At 44.9% G+C, this 16,876-nt stretch overlaps 1 protein-coding gene across 1 annotated transcript in view; it reads left to right on the top strand.

Moving 5' to 3' along the window:
* The window catches only part of iqgap1 (IQ motif containing GTPase activating protein 1), a 45,889-nt gene that overhangs the window by 12,900 nt on the left and 16,113 nt on the right, over positions 1-16,876 (top strand). Inside the window, exons 3-15 of the mRNA XM_006628772.3 lie at positions 4,035-4,191; positions 4,539-4,616; positions 4,952-5,028; positions 6,785-6,852; positions 7,671-7,784; positions 8,261-8,439; positions 10,083-10,173; positions 10,776-10,939; positions 11,071-11,155; positions 11,605-11,768; positions 12,168-12,328; positions 12,707-12,831; positions 13,211-13,374. Of these exons, the coding sequence (XP_006628835.1) occupies positions 4,035-4,191; positions 4,539-4,616; positions 4,952-5,028; positions 6,785-6,852; positions 7,671-7,784; positions 8,261-8,439; positions 10,083-10,173; positions 10,776-10,939; positions 11,071-11,155; positions 11,605-11,768; positions 12,168-12,328; positions 12,707-12,831; positions 13,211-13,374 (1,627 nt within the window). The remainder of the gene's footprint in view (positions 1-4,034; positions 4,192-4,538; positions 4,617-4,951; positions 5,029-6,784; positions 6,853-7,670; positions 7,785-8,260; positions 8,440-10,082; positions 10,174-10,775; positions 10,940-11,070; positions 11,156-11,604; positions 11,769-12,167; positions 12,329-12,706; positions 12,832-13,210; positions 13,375-16,876) is intronic.

Genomic DNA, 16,876 nt, shown 5'->3' with positions numbered 1-16,876 from the left:
CAAGACCTCCCTATTCTAAATTCTTGTTGACTGTACTTTTGTATCTTATTGCCTTTAGAGATGATCCTCCAGTTCGTTATCATTTCTATAACTGTAAATGTAACTGGTACAACAGTTACAGGTCTATACTTGGTTCCTTTTTGAAGCCTTTTTTTATCTGCGGGTGTTATTTTAGCAGTTTTCCTTTCAGCTGGTTTGTCTTTGTCTTGAGTTTTTTTTAACAGTCTATGAATAACATGCCACATTTTTCTTAAATACAGTTGGTAGAATTCCATCAGATACTTGAGATTTAATTGCTTCTAGTACCTGCAACATTTCTACCTCTTCTATGCATTCATTATTTAATTTGTTCATTTCAAATGAATGCCATAGTAGAAAACCATATAACCAATAAATTTATATTTGGAAACTTAACAATAGAACACCTGGGAATGAGTTGAGCATCTACCATGACATAACACAGTAATTGGATTAGTGGAAACACTCCGTCTTAGCACACAAAATATAGAAACAGATGTTTAATTTGCGCAGAGACTACTGCACAATAGTCTTTTTCAGTCATTTCTGCCTGAATGCCTTCTGAGAACAGGATCCTTCCACCCAGTGGACTTGTAATGAGGCTCTAGCTTAGCACTCAATTATTTCCTGTGTGCAAAGTAGAGAGGATGTATATGCTGTGATGCTGTGATTTACCTCCAGGTAGCACAGTAACCAAATCTGCTGACCTCAGGCTTTGCCTGTCGGCCTTGGGAAGCTCTAGTGAATGGGGAAACTTGTTGTAGGTCGGGACTCCCATCTCAAATGGTTTGGCTATTCCCAGCTTTTATGGCCAAGCACCAGCTATGTAAGAGTGAGTAATGTACACTCTGTATTTGTCTGGGTGCCTGCTGTAGTGGCACAGACTCTTGACACAGACTGCGCGGAATGAAAGAGTGCTGTGCAAGAAGCCATCTCCCCCAGAGAGGAAGTGACTGGAGGACAGATGCTACCAGAGAGAAGTTGTTACTTTCCAGGCTCTACAAATGTGGCGACATCTAGGAATTCTGTTGCACATTCCTGAAAATCCCTGACCCGGGACAGTTTAATTTTTGTCTGTTCATTCAAGGAAGTGTTTTTTTTGTTGTTGTTGTTGTTGTACTACATTTTGTTCTATTAAAGGGAAATGGAAGATTTTGTGTTGGTGTGCTTCTAGACCTAAAAACAGACTCTGCATCTAATTGAATAACTGGGCTCTTTACAAGGCTTCAATCAGGACTCTGCAAACATCATGTTTTGAAATAACTGGCAGATCCTTTACCCTAATCTATTGTGCAAACCATTTATCTGTGGACTAAAGAGTACTACTTAATACTTCATAAATTCTCCTTTATACCTTTCTGGACGTTCATTTTCCATTCATCCCAATGGGTGTGACTTCGTATGAGCCTGATGTAAAGTATTTTGAAGCCATGCACACAGTGCAAACTAGTAGTAGATCTCTTTGGGTTCAAGATCTAATATTCTGCGTCAAAGGAACAAGTAACATCATAGAGGAAATCTGTATTTTTTTTTTTGTTCTTCGTGATGTGAGCAGTTCATTCTTTTCACAAGGAGAAATTGATGCTTTCCCCTGGATGAGCACAGGAGGAGACCAGGTCTTGCTGTCTGTGGACCCCAGAGGATTGCTGAAGATGGATTTTGCCGGAAGTGTGAACGGGAGCCAGGGCTCTAGAGGGGTCACCATCTGTTCTTCCTAGAGAAGAATGCTGGGATTCCTGCCATGTGCACAGAGAACAGAAGGCTGTGCACAGGGCTGGTGTGAACTCAGGAAAGCCCTCAAGTCTGGGAGGAGGAGAGAGGCCTCTTTATTTCTTCCTGGAGAGACAGTTCTCTATCAACACTGTCTTCCTATTGGAGGACCCCTGAGCCGTCTGCAAACCCAGCTTCCCATGGCAGGAAGTTTGAGGAATGTCAAGTCTGCCCACTCCCTCTGACGCGGGGCTGCTTATGGAGCTGCAGGGTGCTGTAGACGAGATGCTGCTTATTACTTGCAGTATAGAAATGAATGTTGCCCATTGATGACATTTTGTCCAGTATCCTTTCAGTGATTTTATTGAACCTGTGGTATTTGGCTGGCAGCTTTCTCAGATCCCTCTGAGATCATTGTGACTGTGCAGAAGGTTGTTTTGGGTGTGAGAGAACAGGTGTGTCAGTGCTGCTGGTAAATCCCTAGCTACCCTGAGCTAAGTCAAGCATGTTATGATCAGCACACAGGCAGTTAGACAGGTACGTTTCTCAGCAGGCTCCTACAGAGCTGTATTTCACACTAGGGGAGTGTCTCATATAAGGAAGCCAATTAGCTTATTGTACTATGGTTTGCTTCATGGTTGGGGGAGCAAGGTGTCTTTATTTCGAGAATTTAAATATAGGTGGGTGGATAACTCTGGCTGGGAAAACAGCTTCTGTCTATGCAGTGAGGCGGAGAGGGCCCAATCAGTGTGCAGTGTAGGCTGAGAGCTCGGACAGCCAGTGTGGGAATGGCTGTGCTCATCCATGGCTCTGACAGGTCCCTCCCAAACCGGCTTTTCCAGGACTCTCCATTTCCCGTAGAGGAAAACTGGAGCTTTTCCTAGCAAGAGAGCGAGCAAAGGCATGCAAATCATTCCTCAAAACTGCTTCCAATGCGAAGGAAATTAAGGAAGGTTGCTTATTAAAATCTTTTTTGTTCCTCTGCTTTTGCTCGGTAGTGTTAAAGTCCCTTCCTATAGCCTTTCTGTTAGAACGTTACTGAGAATAGAACTGTGTCAATGTGGTAGAGATCTTTAGCAGTGATGTTGAATTGCTCTCGAAACCAGTGGAACAATCCACTATTTGCACAGAACGTGGGTGCCTGAGGTCTGTTTTTCTATGCCGATGCACAATGTCAAGCTGCCACACCCAGATGTGTCTGCGTGTGCTCTTTTGTCCCTGGTTTTCTGTGAATGATCCCTTCACCCCAGCTGTGTTTTTTTTAAGTGGCAATGCTGTACAGTAGCCAGGGAAGAGGATACGGTTCAAACTCAGAGGCCTAATATAACACGCATTGTAAGGACGGAGACTGAAGAATGTGCCCTGCAGCCACAGACCCTGAGTGCATCAAGGTGTTACCAGATGCTTGACCTCGTATGGAATGAAGCCCAGCCTTTATAGATGAAGTTTTTTACCTTTCAGATAATGCAGAGGAAACCCTAGACAAAACTGAAACAATTTGGACAGATAATGCTGCAGTTCGGTCAAAAAGCTTTCTGCTTTGGATTGGAGAAGACGTCTACAGATGCATAATTGTAATTATAGGCAGCGTATCTGTTAATTCCCGGCCAATTGGTTAAAGAAAAAAAAAAGGGTAGGAAAATTGTAGTAACTGTGTATGCTTTTGAAAATGAAAAATTCCAAGATGGCTCTGTCTCAGACTGCTGTTTGCGAATGTCATAAGACCACACGGTATACCTCATGTGCAATGGTACGAACAGAGATACAGATGGAATGTGATGGATTGGTCAGAAAGCAATGCCTAGATGGTATGTCAGGAATGCAAGGAACTGCGTGGCAGTGAACAGTACTTGCTCTTGGAATGCTCTGCACACTCGTGTTGAAAGTGCACCCATGTGCTTGATATGTGATGGTGCAGATAGTGGTATTCTATTCTGTCACTTTGAGGTTTTTGCATTTGTTTCAGATTTTGAAATTGGGGGTGATTCATCAGACAGTAGAAGTGTGTTCAAATCAGTACTGTGGAATCTTGCAGAAGTATTTCCACTCTATACAACATGAAAAGGACATGTGGAGATGATATTTAAAAACCCCAGGTCAGGGGTAGGGGCTCTTGTTTCCTTCAGAGAAGCATTTTACACTGTTGTGCTCTCTGATGCAGCACTGGCCAACATGCCCCCAGGTATTCTGGAAGCACCTTCCCTCACCTTTTCCACACTGCTTCCTCGCATTTTTCCTCCCATTTCCAAATGGTCTCTCCTTTGTCTTGTGTTCCTGTGGTTTATTTCTCTTTTTCTCCGTTTCAGATGGATGGAGGCCTGCCTGGATGAGGAGCTGCCACCCACCACCGAACTGGAGGAGGGCCTGCGAAATGGGGTGTACCTGGCCAAGCTGGGCAACTTCTTTGCACCCCGAGTTGTCTCCGTCAAGAAGATCTACGACCGAGAGCAGACGCGCTACAGGGTGAGAGGATGGGCGTGGCGGTTGGGGGTGTGGAGCAGAATGCCGACTTGTCTTTCTGCATCAGGAAGGCTGGTTGGACAAGGGTGCCTAGATCTGTTGTCCTGACCAGGTTTTTTAGTTTTATTAACTTCCTGCTGAATTAATAAATGCCACTTCTAAGACTGGCCATACAGCTCCTGTACCTCATGACGTGAGTGATGATCCGTAGACGCTCAACTAGAGCACACATTGTGGTGAAGTCTGGACCACACGGCCCTACAACTGGTCTCAGCAAAAGCTTTGTACTGCTAGAGCTCCTTGAAAGTTCTAGGGAAATATTTTGATAACTATTTATATCTCTCTTGCAGGCCACAGGGCTTCATTTCAGACATACAGACAATGTGATCCAGTGGCTGAATGCTATGACAGAGATTGGGCTGCCTAAGGTGAGTGGACTCTGGGGTTGGAGGCGTGCATACAGAGCTCAGGGACACGGAGAGGACAGGGCCTCATACCACTTTAATCATGGTTTCCAAAAGGCTGTTTAACAGCGTTTTCGATTTGAGCAGCTGTGAATGTGCTCCAGTGTGTGTAGTAAGAGACCGCCTACCCTTGTAGAGATTAGGCAATTTCCTCTGTGCACCAGGTTAGCATGTTATGATTGCAGCAGAGCCGAGTGCTTAGTCTTTGACGTGCTGGGACGTGTTTATAAAAACACGAGTCTCTTTAACAATACCACCAAAGCACTGAACCTGAGGGTGGGTTATCTGCTTCTTTTCAGATTTTCTACCCAGAAACAACAGACATCTACGACAGGAAGAACATGCCCCGCTGTATCTACTGCATCCACGCGCTCAGGTACCTTCCAGCTCCTGCTTACTCATTGGACAAGGCAGCTGCCACTTGCTTCCGTCGGCCAGTGGCATTGGAGAGCAACGGTTGTGGGTTGCTGTCCTAAGCGGACAGCCTCTGGTGTTTCCAAATCAACATGTGTTATCAGATAACCCCCATCACCCTGAGCAAATTCCTCTTCTTCTCCCCGAGGGGTTTTGCAGTCTTACCAGCCAGGTTGAGAAAACAAGTTAAACCCACATGTGTGTCCGACTGGCAGAAGCTTGTGTATTGAAGAGAGCTGCAAGAAGAATCTACATCAGCCATTCCAAACAGTCGGTGCCACTAATCTGCCAGTCACTTCCTGTGGTAGATTACATAGGAACTTTGGCACTTTTTTGACCTCAGCTCCAGCCATCTTGTAATCTAAACCTGATCACAGGGACAAGCACAGATGATGTGTTTGAAGTATTCATGAGTCACACAGAAAATGCAGTATTGGAAAGCCCTGAAGTTACACTTGGGTAACTAGTGAAAGAAGTGGATGTCGTCTTCCATTCATTTTGTAGCTGTCGTAGTCAACTGAGCTTTGTTCTAGTCAAACACCATAGCCAAGGGCTTTTTGTGTCATCGTTTTGTTCAGTTTGTATTATTATTTTCTGCTATTGGCACTTGATGGATAGCCTTGTTTAATTTAGACGTATCTCTCACACACTGCCAGGGGTATTAGTTGAGCACACCACATTACTACATTATAAAGTGACATTAATATCTTTTTAATTTCTGATTTTGCTGTATCAGATTTCCTTTGGTGCAGTCATGATCAAATATCAGGGCATGATTCCTTTAGTGAAAGTTATCTAAATCCTAAAACAATAAACTTATTGTGTTTTTTATCTGCATCTGCATTACCTTCCAGTATGTAAATCGCTGGTCACTAAGTTAAATTTCACCAGTTATTCTTTAAAATAAGATTTGGCATTGACACCTCATTTATGTGAACGTCCACATTTAGTATCTTCAGTGTGGTCTTCAGTTCATCTGTATTTACTGAGTGTTGGGGCATCTCAGAGATATCTCTTTAGAGATATCTCCTAGCAGACTCCTTAGTTCAGAGGATTCAAGTAGTGGGGAGAGTATTAAAATTTACTTGGATTAAAAATTAAAACCACACTCACATGTTCTGTACTGAACTGTCATATTTGATAGTCTTTTCTTGACTCCTGGGTGTATTGTTAGGGAAATTCCATTGCATATTGCTTAATATATTTAGAACTTATTAAATTCTCTTAAATAACATTTAGGTAGGTATCACTACAGTATTGAATGAAAATTAATAAAGGAGGCAAACTGGCTTTAGAGCTGAGAGGCCACAGTGCAGCTCATTTCAGAGCAGGGAAAAGGGGAGGCCCAGGCAAGGGAGATCAGGAAAGCTGGTAGGGGAGTGTCTGTATGTTCTCGAAATGTTAAATAGTGCAGAGAGACTATATAGGAAAATAACACCTACAGCCAATACATTGGGGGGGGGGGGGAAATGTCATTAAAAACATAATTAAAGGAATCAGAACTCCTGTATCCATGTGCATGCCAGTACTGTATGTGCATATTATTCTTGTATAGCCCGTCGTGACCTCTATCATAAACCTACACCTGTTAGATGGGTAGGGCCTCCTGTGGAAAATGCCTGCCGTGTCCTGATCGTGTTACCACTTTAAATAACATTTAGGCAGATTTCACTGCAGGACTGAATGGAAACCCTGTCTCTCTCTTCCTGTTCCTCCAGTTTGTACCTGTTCAAGCTGGGCTTGGCCCCTCAAATCCAAGATCTCTATGGCAAGGTGGATTTCACAGGTAAGTGACATTGAAGCATCCTGTGAGAAGCCTGGCTTGCAGTGGGAGGTATAGTCCTGAGACTCAATGCCCAACGTGAGGGGTTAAGGCAACGGTAGGCAGGAGATGGGGTGACTCACTGCCGATGATGTGAAACACATTAGCGATTGTGCTTGTGTTTCCTGTTATTTGTGCTTCCATCTCTCTCTGCCTGCCAAGCTCAGGGCTGGGGAGTTGTTTATCATAGCTGTACAGAAAACAAGCATTTTCCACTTCTGAATCCTCCCCACGGTGAGGGTCAACACAACCAAGAGCAGCGTGCTTCCCTTATGGCTTCTGCTGTTAAAATGATGCTGTTCCAAAGGGAAGAGCATGTGCTGCACAGGGACCGTGGCCCGTTTCCCACAGAGCCTCCTAATGTAGAGATTGTGTCGGGCAGGTCTAGAAGGGGGAGTTGGCAGTAAGGGCTGGTGAATTTGTTGGGATTCAGCACATCAGCCCAGGGCAGCGGATGCAAACCTGGCTCCAGTGTGTTCAAATACACGTCCTACTTATTCCTGAAGAGCCAGCCTGCTTGTCCTGCTTCCACAGTGTAGTACCTGTGGGGTTTGTACCAAACTCAGTTTCAAACTCTCCGTCTCTCTCGGATTGTGGGAGATAGGAATAAGCTACTCATCCTCCATGATGTTTAAGCCAGTCATTTTGTTTCTTTCAAGAAATAGCTGTACAGTGTCCTCAGATCACTTATGTAGCTACTAAAAATCAAATAGGTTAGATGGGCCAGATAGACACATCTCGTCTACTGTCTGATGTTCCTCTGTTCCCTCTCCAACATGCAGAGGAGGAAATCAACAATATGAAAAGTGAGCTGGAGAAGTACGGGATTCAGATGCCTGCTTTCAGTAAGATTGGTGGGATCTTGGCCAATGAGCTGTCAGTGGATGAAGCTGCCTGTGAGTTCAATTTCCTGGGAATGGGGCAAAGGGGAGGTGGTCTGGTCAGAGATTTGGTGGGAGGAATTTCAGTTCCTAAATACCTGTTACGAAGATGGTTCATTTTATGCCTGAAGAGGTACCTCCTTATCAAATATGCTTTAAAAACAGTAGATGCTTTCCATATACCCATCTACAACAACAGCAAAAAAAAACAAAGGCACAAAATTTTAAAATTTGTTATGTTTAAAACAGCTGTCCACATAAGGCACAAAGACCTGACCTGAAAGAGATAAAGTGCAAAAATCAAGTTAGAGCGGTAATGATTTCACTGCAATGTATATGGAATGTTTACGGTATTTAATTTCTTATGGGCTTTCTATCTATCAACCCTTGATGATCACAGTGGAGACATCTGTAGCCCGAGCATTATATAGCAGCGCTTTTCTGAGTGAAGATTTCACATTCACGTGTGGCCTCCATCTTTCACCCTCTAGTGCATGCTGCAGTGATTGCCATCAATGATGCCATTGACCACGGCGTACCAGAGGGCACTATGGCAGCAATGCGCAACCCCAATGCCATGCTGGTCAACATAGACGAGGGCTCTGCCCAGGACTACCAAGACAGGCTCTACCTGGCCAAGCAGGAGAAAGTGGCCAGTGCCAGAAAACGGGTACCATTTTGCTCACTTGACTCTGTGCTTTGTATTCTAGTGCTGCCTAGTTGGCGTTATTACATCGGTAGACTAGCTAGATCATAAGAGAACTATAGATGAAAGAAGCAAGTGTTGACTTTTTTCTTCATCTTCGAGCATTCTATCACATCTCTGTGTAATAAAAAAGGATTATTTTTAGATTCTTCTACTTTTGTAAATGTTTTTTTTATCTTTTGAAATTATAAGATACATCTGTACAAGTACAGGACTGTACTGAGTTATAGCTGAATTCTGGGAAGTGCATACTGAGACTGAATTAGGGAAAACGGTATCTCCGTTCAAAAACATGAGTGAATTCTAATTAAGTTTGCAAGCACTTCACAAAAGTCCTTACTGCAAAAAAGTGCCCTTGCAAATGTTACATAAACAGCCATTAGTGCCGTGCAAAAGAAAAACAGCTATTGTAAGTATTAAATACATTCAAGAATCAAAAGAAATTCCATGTTATGAAGTAAATAAATTTCACATGGCTGAAGAATACAAGTTTCGATCAAAAACAAATGGCATAGTTTGTGTCATTTTTGTTACTTGATCATTTATGACTGAACATTATGCACTCAAGTAAATTTTGACTTCTGCATAAGTATTACATTGCCTTGTTAGTGAGCGTGTTGGTTAAGCATGGATGATAAGGTCATTTAACCTGTTGAACGTTTAGGCTATTAGAAATCATGAAAGAAAAAACAAAAGTATCCATTCCACCCGTTTTCAAGAGAACAGTGCCATTGGTTGTGTATGTTGGAGGCTGCACTAAGTCACTTCAAGTAAATTCTCTAGCAGTGGAACAAGTCCTATTTGGTGATGAATTAAGGTTTTGTCTAGACCATCCTGAGGGTTGTCATTGAGCGCATGTGGCACAGATCAGTGGGGACATACACGTGTGAAGGTCTGGGCTGGGGTGTGTAGTTGCTGTAGAACTCCACTTAGAATGATGAATGGCAGCCTGACTGCACAGCACTACAGTGATCAAGTCCTGGGACCTCACCCTCTGCTCTTCCTGCAGGCTCATCCTGCAGGACAACACATCTTCATGCTGCTCATGTAGCAACAGCTTTCTTGCAAGATGAGAATGTGACACTTATGCTATGGATGCCAAATGCACCAGATACAAACTCCGTTGAGCATTTGTGGGATGAACTGGGATGATATGTGGCATTTAGCGCTCAGAGATCAGTGAACAGTCTCATGCTTCTCCAGGCTATGTAAGACACTTGTAATCTGGTACAAAGCACCTGTTGCAGATGCACAGCTTGCATTGCTTCCGTAGGTGGTCACATGCTACTAACCTGTGACTTTCATGGTAGACACCCTGTTGATCAATCCTGTTAATGACATATTTTAATCAGTCTAATGACTTGACCTTCCTCATGTCTGCGCAACAGGATATCAGTACACATGCTATAAAAAAGCAGCTTTAAAGGATAAGGTTTTTCTTATTGTTACGTTTTGATTATGTTGATGTCATTTTCTTGTTTTGGTGATCTGCATATTTTATTAATCTCACAATACATGACATCAGATATAAAGTGATTGGTAGTCTCGATATGAGTTAATGTGGGATTATCTGTCCAGTTCCGGCCCTGACTGTTGTTGTGTTCTAGATGGCAGGGGAGAACTCAGAGGAGGAGCGAGATGTGTATGAGGAGTTGCTCACCCAGGCCGAGATACAGGGCAACATAAAAAAAGTCAACCGTGAGTAATCCTGCCAGCCTGGCATGCCAGCCCCCTACAGGACTCTCGCATTCACATACAGAAATCCCTTTATTTACATGACACCATACATGTTTTCCCCACATAGAAGTATTTGAAAACATCTTATTGCATCACTTCTGCACTGTAGTACTAATTCTTAGTATACTGTATAAAATGTAGTTCAATCATCAGGGGTTTTGAAAAACTGTACTACTTATATCATAACCTACAACATGACCTAATTATATCACACTGTAGACCACAGTGTAGTTTCTAGACAAAGACTGCATTGACAATATCTGTAAACAGCAATTGTTAATTCTTAAGTGCTCTGCACAGTGAAAGGAAATATATTTTACATTTTTAAATTGGCAACTATACTATAAATGCATGTTATGGACAAGGCCTTGACTCAGTGAATCTCTCAACCTATAGCTTTCACTTTCACTTTCACTGACTCTGACAGTCGGTTTTCACTCTCCACTCCTTTTTCTGGTCTGCTATTGTCTATTTTGAGTCCTTGGCTGTCTTTATTCTTCTTCCTCTATTATTTCCCTGTTCTCTGTCTCCTCCCCACACACTTACTTCTCTCTCCCTCTCAGTGGGCAATGCCCTGAGCTCAACGGAGCAGGCCATCCTCAGCGGCGACGAGGACAGGTTGTACGACGCGCTCCGCTCCCAGGCCCTGGGCCTGCGCGGCCTGCAGCCCCAGAACAAGGAGTGGTACCTCAAGCAGCTCGACTCCGATCGCAAGAACAAAGAGCAGGTATCAGCCCCCTGCCTCCCGCGGGCTTTCTCTCCCTCGTCATGAGTTAGCAGCTCGGCCAGTGGCGGATGTGAAAGCAGGCCGGTTTGGCCCACGCGTGTGATTTTATAACATCAATCTCTCATTCCCAGAGCTACCCGGGGGAGCTGCTTACTAAGGAAGAGTTGCAGAGCGGAGTGGACCTGGCAAACGAGGATGCAGCCAGCTACCAGAGACGTAATTCCCTTTCCTTCTTTGACGTCCCTCATTCACAAGCCCATTCTCAAACACCCTGCGGAAGCCTTTTAATCCATACTAATATGACAAAGTCCAGTCCTTCATTTTTGAAGATCAGCTTGCTGCAGAGCGATATGCTACACACGTTGTAGCTAAATGTGTTATAATATGTGGTTTTACAAACTAAGGCCAACAGTCTACCAGTCTACCAGTGAAGAAGCTGACGTTTTGTGGCCTATAAGTGGGATCTCTTCCCATTTTAATTTAAACAGTTTATACAAATCTTAAATTTGCATAAAACTTTTGTGAAACCTGTTGCCTGGAGTTGCAGAGTGGAGTCAAAGAAAGATTCTGGATATAAAGCGCATTGTTAGGGCACTAGTGCATGCTCTATCCTGTAGAGCGAGTCTATGTGTCTGCATTGGCTCCTCTGCCTTTTCTTCCCCCAGTGCTGGTGGCTGTACAGCGGATCAACACTGCCATTCGTGCCGGCGTGGCGGAGGACACAGTCTCAGAGCTGATGAAACCTGATGCCCAGCTGCCCCAGGTGTACCCCACAGCTGCAGACCTGTACCAGCGAGAGCTCGCCACCCTGCAGCAGCAGAGTTCAGAGGTCGGGGGTCGGCACTGCACTCGCCGTTACCAGTTACATGTGGCCGTTACCTTTAACAGTTCACATATTCAGTTACACCCCACCTCATCACAGTGATCCAAAAAGCATGGGGGGTCTCTACCTTATTTTATTGATTTTTTTCTTTCTATTCTCTTCATTTCCATTGATAAAATATTAAAATAAAACATGAAGTACCATTTTGGTAGTATATATTACCCAAGTTTTCCTTAAAGTGCAAGCAATGCCTCTCTGAGAACTCACTAAAACAGGGTTCAGACAGCACAGATGAAGATAAAGGCTTGGACAGAAAGTAATATATACAGAGATCTATGAGCCTTACCAGGTGCTAGCATGCTGCATTCTGCCCAGTGTTCTGAGACTCTGTGATTGGTCATGCAGGGTTCCCTGACACACCCGGAGCTGATGGTGGCTGTGGAGATGCTGTCATCCGTGGTGCTGATTAACCGCAGTCTGGATGCAGGTGACAGGGCGGCAGTGTGGAGGCAGCTAGAGAGCCCCGTGACTGGGCTCAGCAACGTGGAAGACGAGTGTGCCCAGAGGTGAGGAGCAGCGGAGCACTGCTTAGAGGCCGGGCAAGGTTGGGCGAAGGTGCTTTTGGAGTGGAGGAGCTGGACACAAAGGGGCCATGTGCAGAGAAAATGTGGACAAAAGGACCTGAAGCAGAATAGTTTGGGGTCAGTTCACTGAAGTCACTTAGACTGACTTAAGTGTTGTCATAGTATAAGTTGAGTGATCCATGGAAAGAAAAATCTGTGCGGTGCAGGAAAAATGGCTTAGTGAGGTTTAAAACCACAGTACAGCGATGTATTAAAGGGGAATTGCTGCATTGTGGACCTAAGAGTAAGGAGCGTGCAGCAACCACATGTTAATTTAATGCGTGGAAGTCACAGGAAGTTTAAACCCTATGCTACTTTCAGGTACATCGATGAGTTGATGCGGATGAAGATGGCGGTACGGGCTGAGACCAATGAGTTTCTCTCTTGGAACGACATCCAAGCCTGCATAGACCAAGTCAACACCGCTGTCCAGGAGGAACATGAAAGTAAGTCGACTACTGGACAGAGAGACTGTGCAGAAGGCTCCCATTGAACAGGAAGACCGAGAGCGGCTTTCATAAACACTGATGTGAGACAGGAAACTAGTGTACAAAATTATTGGAGGAGGGCTCACATGTGAAGGAAAGATTGGGGTCAGTTGTCTAAACTAGTGGGAGGTATTCTCAGCTAAGCATTGAATAGTTCAGAAAACTCCCTTTGAGAAGACTGTTTGGCATGATGGTTGTGAACAGCTCAATGATCAGTTCCTCGCAGCAGCGAATTGATCAAAGGGCAGACGGGATGCGGTTGAGCAGAAGAGAAGGTGGCGCGAACAAGATACGACTGAATGCGACTCTGACTCCCTTCTGCCCCTCTTAACACCAGGGATCATGGCAATCGGGCAGATCAATGAGGCGCTGGAGGAAGGCGACGTACAGAAGACGCTGGCGGCTCTGCAGCACCCAGCTGCCAAGCTGTCGGATGTGGACCCTCCGGTGGCACAACACTACTACGACAAGCTGCTGGAGGCCCGCAGGGAGAAGGCACACGTAAGGCCAGCCACCCGCTCTGCCGAGCCCAACTTCATGAGTGCTTTGTGTGCAGTTTGAAAGGACACTAGTTGGCAACCTCCTTCCTCGCTTAGTTCTCCATTGAATTTCTCAGGAGTGCATTCTGACAGTCCTGGTCATTAACTTAGTTTGAGAAGCTGGTGGTGCCTAGGGTTCAAGACTTCAGGCTGCTTTAACAAACAGCAAGAATGCACTTATAAGCCATCAAAGCAAACTCAGGGAAGCAGAAATGTTGCATAGCAGGACAGTCACCAGAGACTAATCAGCGAGGCTTGAACTTAATTAGACCAACACTAATCCCTGAGACGCGCATGTAGCTAAACTCTTCAGCAAAACCAACAATACCACAGGATTATGGTGTTTCTCTCTGACACCCTGCAGTATAAAACAAAATTGCACTGTTTGTTTCAAAGTTAGAAAAGCAATTTTTACAAAAATGTTGAAGCACAGTTACAAACATTTAATGTGACAAGATTAGTGAAAGTGGGGCGGCATCGTGTTGCTACTGCGCAGTGCTGCAGCTCTGGGTTCAATTCCTAGGGTTGGACTTGTGTGGAGTTTGTATTTTCTTCCTGTGCTCAAGTGGGTTTCCTCCAGGTGCTCCGGATTCCTTCCACACAGCAAATACAGAAAGATCTGTTAATTGGTATTCTGGTGTGTGTGTGTTTGTTTGTGACCTGCAATGGACTTGTGTCCAATCCAGGGTGCACCCTGCCATGAGCCTAGTGCTTGCCAGAATAGACTCCAGCTCTCCTGCGACACTGTATTGCATACAGTGGTGAGAAAATGGATGGATGTGTTAGTGACAGGCTGTTGGAGGATCAAGTCTGATGTGTGAGATCTGCTGCACTGACCCGACAGAAGCTGCGGTCAGGAGACAGAAGATTGAATCCAAGAGCTGGCTCTGCTGAAAGCAGGAAGGGCAGGCAGGCAAAAGTAAAACTGAAAAGGCAGACACAATCCAGAGATGTAGTCAGGCAGGCAGGGGTCAAACTGAGAGGATCCTATTGAAGGGGAATCCGTCGCAGAGTTGATTTACAGACAGAGCCCAAAGCACTGGGCTCAGTCCAAGATGAGGTCAAACAGGCAGGGCCAAAGCATGGAGAAAGCAGGCCAAACAGTGGGGAAGTCCAAAGTCGTGATCGAAACAAAGGTTATTCAAAGCCGAGGGATTACACAACAAGAGATACGACGGTAAACCATATGACTGAACGAGGAGTATTGTCTATGCAGGACTTAGATACCCGCTGAAAAAAGGTAAATACCACCTTAATTGTGCACCAATGGTATTGATGATTATCCCAATCTTGTCATCACGGCAACTGGTGAATTGGCAGACTGAGTGTAGACTCGTCTGGTTGCCATGGTGATTTGGGTGCGCAAGTTGCCACGGAGATGGCATCACGTCATGGTTGCCATTGAAAAAATTGCAAGTAGCGAACAGGTTTCAGTGATAGGGGAGTTGGCTGTAAAGATAGAGGGTGCTGGTTTGCTGTTTTGAATCTCAAGCTCTCCTCTGTGACAGGGTGTGAGGCGTCTGATAGCCTGAGTGTCGACAGAAATTAATGTGCAGGGTTTTTTCTGGTGAAAGGTGAAGATGACGGCCATATGTGTAGTATATTTCAGAGGTTTCCTGCTGGTTTGAAGCTCAAAGTTATGTTTCAGGGTGTCATTGCAGAGATTCTGTTTTCAGAACTGGGAAGGGTGTTTCTGTTGATAGTCTGTTAGGGAAGGGTTAGCTAAAGGGATTGGGGGCCATCAAGTTCATGCTGAAGCGCTAACATTTCCAAGTGGGCAGTGTATCTGTAGTCGTGTGGTGAGCTGTTCTTTCCATTCATAGACATAGGTGTCTTTTATTTGGGCAATGTGTTGAGTCTGAATTTATTTTCTGTTCCGAGGTCAGAGTGACTAAATCGCAGAACCTTGCACCAAGCATTTGGAATATGGTTTCCTTCGTTTTCAGTTTGATTGAAATGCTGCAATGGAAATTTTAGCTCGGCACAGCTTGTGGAACTGAACGAGTTTGGGTTTTTTTTAATCGGAAAGTTTTTTAGGGAAAAATGTATTATGCTTTCTGGATTCCTCCCTCATCTTCCAGAGTTAATGCCAATCTGGAACACTGGACAAAGTGAGAGGAGGTAACATATGGATGTCAAAGTTATGCTCGTCTCAAGTGTCCTTTTGGGTAATTGGCTAAGTCAGGCTGTCCATTATTAGGAGGCAAACTGACTTCCTTCTGTTATGTGTTACTGACTGAAATACTGCACTGAACTGGAATGGCCGGAGTTCATGAGTTTTTGGGACACCCCCTTTTTATTGTTTGTTTTTTTTTAATGTTTCACCCTTATCAGCATCCTGTCTGGAACTTCAGTGCTGTGGGAATTGGATTTGTGTTAGTTGCCAAGACCATTTCCTTACCACATGTTCCCAAAAAAGCAAATAACAAAACCCTATCGGTGGCTGGAAGGGGGTGGAGACTAAGGGCCAGTCATCGATATTGCTTCCTTATATGGGCAAGCAAGCCAGCTCCTAAAACTCCCGCTGTCCAATGGAATCTTTGCCTTCATGAAACCTCAAGTCTGGGTGGTGGACCCTGCAGGGAGTGACTCTGTGCAGCTCTTAGATAGATAATAATAGAATAGATAACACCTCCTGGGGAGAAATTAATCTCGCCTCTTAGTGAAGGAGTTCCTCTTTTTCACCACAACGTCCTCGTTTAATGTTCATTTTTACTGTGATTCCGACAGTCTCTCACTGATACAGAGATACAGAAAGGGGATCTGTTGTGCGTGAATGACGGTCACATCACGAGACGACGCACATGTTCCTCGGAGCTCCTGGAAGCTGATCAGCAGAATGCAGTCCCCCCCCCCCAGCAGCGGGACTGTGCTCAGGAGCTCTCAAACTCAGCTCTGTTCTTTAATGACACAGGAAGTGGCTTACAGAGAGGAAGTCCTTGGACGGCGAAGTATTGCAACGCGATGCACATGCTGCCGGAGCCGAGAGCAGAGGGAGACGGGGAAGGAGCCCACACGAAGGGAGAAAGGAGGCAGGGAGTGTAGAGGGCGCGGGAGATTGATCGGCTAACTCTGTGTAAGGCGTGATCAGCAAGACTGAAAGGATGAAAAGGAGTCACTGTGATAAAATGGAAGTGTTCTGCTTTGTTTGAGAGGCGGAGATGGAGGTCTACGTCGGCAGTGTTATTCCTGGCACCTTGAATGTGCAGCCCACAGGCTGCAGGCCTGTGGTGTTTGTGGCGAGCATGAGGCGAGAGTCGGAGTGTGTCCAAGCTCTGCAGGCTCTCCGGCACCTGTGTAGCGTGGCCCTCTGAGAGCTCTCATGCAGTTGTGAACTGAGCGAGGTGCTTCTCACAGCCTTGCTCCTATTTTGTTTTTTAAACCCCAACCTCCCCCTCCATCACAAGCAAATCTAAATCTGAACACACATCACCACCAGAATGACATGACACAGGTTTTAGTGT

This window comes from Lepisosteus oculatus, chromosome 5, assembly GCF_040954835.1.
Source record: "Lepisosteus oculatus isolate fLepOcu1 chromosome 5, fLepOcu1.hap2, whole genome shotgun sequence".
NCBI classification, from domain to species: domain Eukaryota; kingdom Metazoa; phylum Chordata; class Actinopteri; order Semionotiformes; family Lepisosteidae; genus Lepisosteus; species Lepisosteus oculatus.
Note: the sequence above shows the minus strand (reverse complement) of the source record. Positions and strands in the feature narration are given on the sequence as shown.